A 4436-nucleotide genomic window follows, 5' to 3' on the forward strand; every position below is an offset into this window, starting at 1 on the left:
AGGTAGATGGTATCTAACCTCCAGCTTCACTTGCAAGAAGTGAGAAGCTTCAAACTCATTTCAACATTCTAATATTTTGCAGCCCAATCTTCCACCATTGGAGAAAAAGATGCCAATTTCCACCCGTAACAAATCAAACAAAAACAACTAGAACGTTTTTTTTATAACCGTGGTGTTTGAGCCAGCTTGAGCACCTCAAGGATAGCTGCCACCTCCCACAAATAATAGACCTGAGACCTCATGGTTCTCAACTCACTTCATTGACTACTAGACCACACCATTGGTGCCAAAAACAACCAGAATATATAGAATGACTCAACAAGTTTAAAAGTGAAGGATCACAGACAACATCCATATCAACATCCATATCAGAGAAAAAGATAACAAACATAAAAAAAGACAAACCTGTTTTCACTCCTATAATTTACCATCTTTGACCTTGTTGCAGCACTAGGAAGTGGGATAATTTCACTCTACGTGATAGCATACACAGTATGACCACAAATAGCACCAATTTGCCTCCTTTTAGTGATAAGCAGCTTGCAGATTGTTTTCTTCTAGCATTGACGTTGTGGAGATCGAGGTAGTGCTGGCGGACTCCAAGCTTACCCAGATCTCTCTTTATTTATCTTATGCTTACCCGCAGTTTAGATACTATAGTTATTGTTATCATTCTGTATTTAGAGACTTGTACTGATGACAACGAGACCTAGGATGTATCTTTGAGACTCGTGTCTCGTATACATACATACATATATGTATGCACACACACATATATGTATGCACACACAGAGAGACAAACACATATATATATATATATATTTGTTTCCACTTCCTTTTCCTTAAACTGTGTTCTGGGGATGAGTTAGGCTTACTTGTCACGATGGGTTTGACAAGTGCCATCACATACCTATTTTGGTTCTTGACACTAACATCTAACTTCACTTCCACTTCCGGGAAGTGACTTTCAAAATCATTACCACCAATGCAGGGGACTGAGAGAGGCAGATGGCAACACGTACCTATTTTGGGTCGTGACACTAACATCCAGCTTCACTTAAAGTGACTTTCATACTCATTACCACCATTGCAGGGAACCGAGAGAGGTAGATGGTACCTAACCTCCAGCTTCACTTGCAAGAAGTGAGAAGTTTCAAACTTATTTCAACATTCTAATATTTTTACAGCCTAATCTTCCACCATTGGAGAAAAAGATGCCAATTTCAACCCGTAACAAATCAAACAAAAACAACTAGAACGTTTTTTCATAACCATGGTGTTTGAGCCAGCTTGCGCACCTCAAGGATAGCTGCCACCTCCCACAAACAATAGATAATTTTTTTCTCCCAAGTCCCCTGAGACCTCATGGTTCTCAACTCACTTCATTGACTACTAGACCACACCCTTGGCGCCAAAAACAACCAGAATATATAGAATGACTCAACAAGTTTAAAAGTGAAGGATCACAGACAACATCCATATCAGAGAAAAAGATAACAAACATAAAAAAAAAGACAAACCTGTTTTCGCTCCTATAATTTACCATCTTTGACCTTGTTGCAGCACTAGGAAGTGGGATAATTTCACTCTTAGTGATAGCATACACAGTATGACCACAAATAGCACCAATCTGCCTCCTTTTAGTGATAAGCAGCATATAGTAAGGCCCCAGGAATTTGATGAACCCTAACAAAGTGCATAGCGATTACTGAAATCAGAAGAATGAGCCTCTTGCATCAGAAAAGTTACAATCGAGAATTCACATACCTACAATGCCGTAACAAGTAGTAACAAATTTCAAACCTCCTGTAGATCTATTCCCCTCGTGTATCCTTCTCAACAAATCAGAGCACTCACGTTCAGTATAGGTAGTTAAATCTTCACGCATGTTAAGCTCAGAAAGCTCCGTCCTGTCAATTTTCAACACTCTCCAGTGTGCTCTACTCTTGTCCCTTCCTATCAAGTAAAATTTCTGCGACAGAGTTTTTCGCCAACGAAGAAAAGTATGTCATTTGAGAAACTTTAATGAGAGAAAGGGGTAAGAGTACAAAACATAGATGACAGTAATCCCAAAAAAAAGGTTGGATTGAAACAAGAAAACTAGAGGACACTGCGGCAATAGACCCCAACCACACTATACACACACAAGGCGCCGTTGTTGAATAATACTCATTTCTTTTGATCAGACAAAGCAACGGAAACTACTTCCCTCTGGATACACCCGTATACATCTTTATTGAACTGTGCACCAATACAACGTGATTTATCTTGTCAAATGCATATATCTGCGCACTTTGATGACCGCACAGAATGGAAAACTGTCCAATCACTGCTTAGCATCATTTACACTCAAGGATATCTTAAATAAGAAAGATTAACAGGTTATAGAAAGTATTTGTCGATGAAGAAGGTACTAACAGAACAATACATGCCAGCTTGTGGAGATTTAACATGCTTATTAAATCGAGCATTTCAAATAAGCAAATGAACCCCACATAATTTCCAGCTTAAGAATATATCCTATGAATCAATACTAATTACCATAATCAAATATAAAGCAATTTGGACTCCATAATCTGAATTATATTATTATTATCCTAGAGGGAAGTCAAAAGAGTCAAAAATATCATAAGATCTTGATCCAGTTAGCTAAATCAAGTGATCAATCAGCCCCGTCTTTTAGCTTGACGATGAGGCCACTAAGATTCAAACTAGTGAAATGCAGTAAGAATTGCAATCTCTTGACCAATTTTTGGACTGTCTTTCACCACTCGCAACGCATTATTAAGTACCCCATAAGCCCTCTGATCCTCATCTATATACTTCACTTTTCTAATTAAGCCCAAAAATAAGGAACACATTATTACCGACAGAGTTTGATAAAGCCTGAATTTCTGCATAAATCCTTCTGAAATCGGCGAAGATGGAACAGGAGACGAAACTAAGTCTTGCTCCTGTTGATGTTGCGGTGATGGCTGCTTCTCCATATCACAAGCTGCCATGGTTATGAATTGAACTAACACAATCAAAACCCGAGCCCCTGGCTCGGGAATCAACTATTCCAGCATTCAAATCCAAAGAAACATGGAAAAATCAAATCCAATTATACAGCAGTACATACACTAGAACCAACAAACATCACCACACACTTATGTTGCTCTAAATATAGCATTTCCTTTTTCCTTCTTCTCGACAATTAACCCACAAAACAAAAATTATCCCTTTGACTTATATGAAAAACTCAATTCTTCTTCAGCTTTAGCAACCAAAAAAACCTTCAATCTTGGAACCCTAAATCCCAAATTAGGGAATAATCATTGATCAAAAATGAAAAGGGTCAAATCTTGATGATGGAAAAATGGATTGGAAAATGTGGGATGTTCTACAAAAAGACGAAATGAAAATCAACAGAGAGAGAAATTGGAGAGCTAAAGACCGACATCTGTCTCCAATGGGGATTATATTGTATCATAAAAAAAATAATTATGATGTTGTTGATGATGTTGTGTATTTTCTCTTCTTATTTTTTAAGTATTAAATTTGATGGACTAGTAATACCCAAATTGATGGAAACCACAAATTTTTGGAGGTCGAGCACGCATCACCATATTGTGAACAATAAAAATATTTTGGAAGAATAACACTAAACATAGAGAAAAATTGAGTTGAAAGACCCTCTCAAGTCTTTAATTAAAATAAGATATAAATGCTCCATAATATTATTAATTTAAAAAGATAAAGTAGTTTAAACAATTGAGAAAGTTATTCGACAACTGCATTAGTTGTCTTAATAACTATTAAAGTTGTCGAATAATTTTGAACAGTTGTTTGATAACTGTGTAAAGTTGTTGGAGCAAAAATTTTAAAAAAATCTAGAAAAAAGTCATCCCTTTATCTAATTTTTAAAACTTGAATGATCCTCACTTAATTGGAAAACTTGTTTGTCCCTCTTAATTTAAGGTCCCCATGTTTAATTTATTTTTGAAAATAATTCTTTTTTTTTCTCCAAGTGCCTACTATTATTGAAAGAGATAAATACTTAAAAAGAATTTTATTGACTCTAGAATCATTTATTAATTTAATTTTAATTTTTTAAAAGTAATTTTGGAGATTTTATTAATTTAAAAATCAAAAAGACACTACAAAAGGGCCCAACACCCATAAAAGTCCACACACAAAAATAAAAACACAAAAATAATCCTGGCCTAACTCGATTAACCCGAGTTTGGGCCACATATAAACCTTGTAGGGTTTCTAAAAAAGATTCATTTCTTATGTCTACACTTTCCCTGACATTTAAGCTCATGTTGTCGTCGTTTTTCAATGCTAAGCTCATCTTTCTCCTCTTGTGGGTTATCAATATTCGTGATCTTGTGTGTCTGGCTACTACTGTTGAATTTTCAACTAGCAAAAGTAAGAATTGTGCTTTCTTGCTC

General features: G+C 36.0%; 1 protein-coding gene across 3 annotated transcripts in view; it reads right to left on the reverse strand.

Moving 5' to 3' along the window:
• LOC107855562 (phosphoinositide phosphatase SAC2) overlaps positions 1–3615 on the reverse strand; it is a 99489-nt gene extending 95874 nt beyond the window's left edge. For 2 of the 3 annotated variants that reach the window (XM_047393571.1, XM_047393572.1), the window contains exons 1-3: positions 2868–3615; positions 1768–1972; positions 1521–1686 (exon numbers count right to left, since the gene is read on the reverse strand). In XM_047393571.1, coding sequence (XP_047249527.1) covers positions 1521–1686; positions 1768–1972; positions 2868–3002 — 506 coding nt within the window. In that variant the 5' untranslated portion in view covers positions 3003–3615. Of the gene's footprint in view, positions 1–405; positions 681–1520; positions 1687–1767; positions 1973–2867 lie in introns of those variants that run through there. The other variant, XM_047393573.1, reaches the window with a different exon arrangement.
• Positions 3616–4436: the final 821 nt, after the last annotated feature.

This window comes from Capsicum annuum, chromosome 7 (genome assembly GCF_002878395.1).
Source record: "Capsicum annuum cultivar UCD-10X-F1 chromosome 7, UCD10Xv1.1, whole genome shotgun sequence".
NCBI classification, from domain to species: Eukaryota; Viridiplantae; Streptophyta; class Magnoliopsida; order Solanales; family Solanaceae; genus Capsicum; species Capsicum annuum.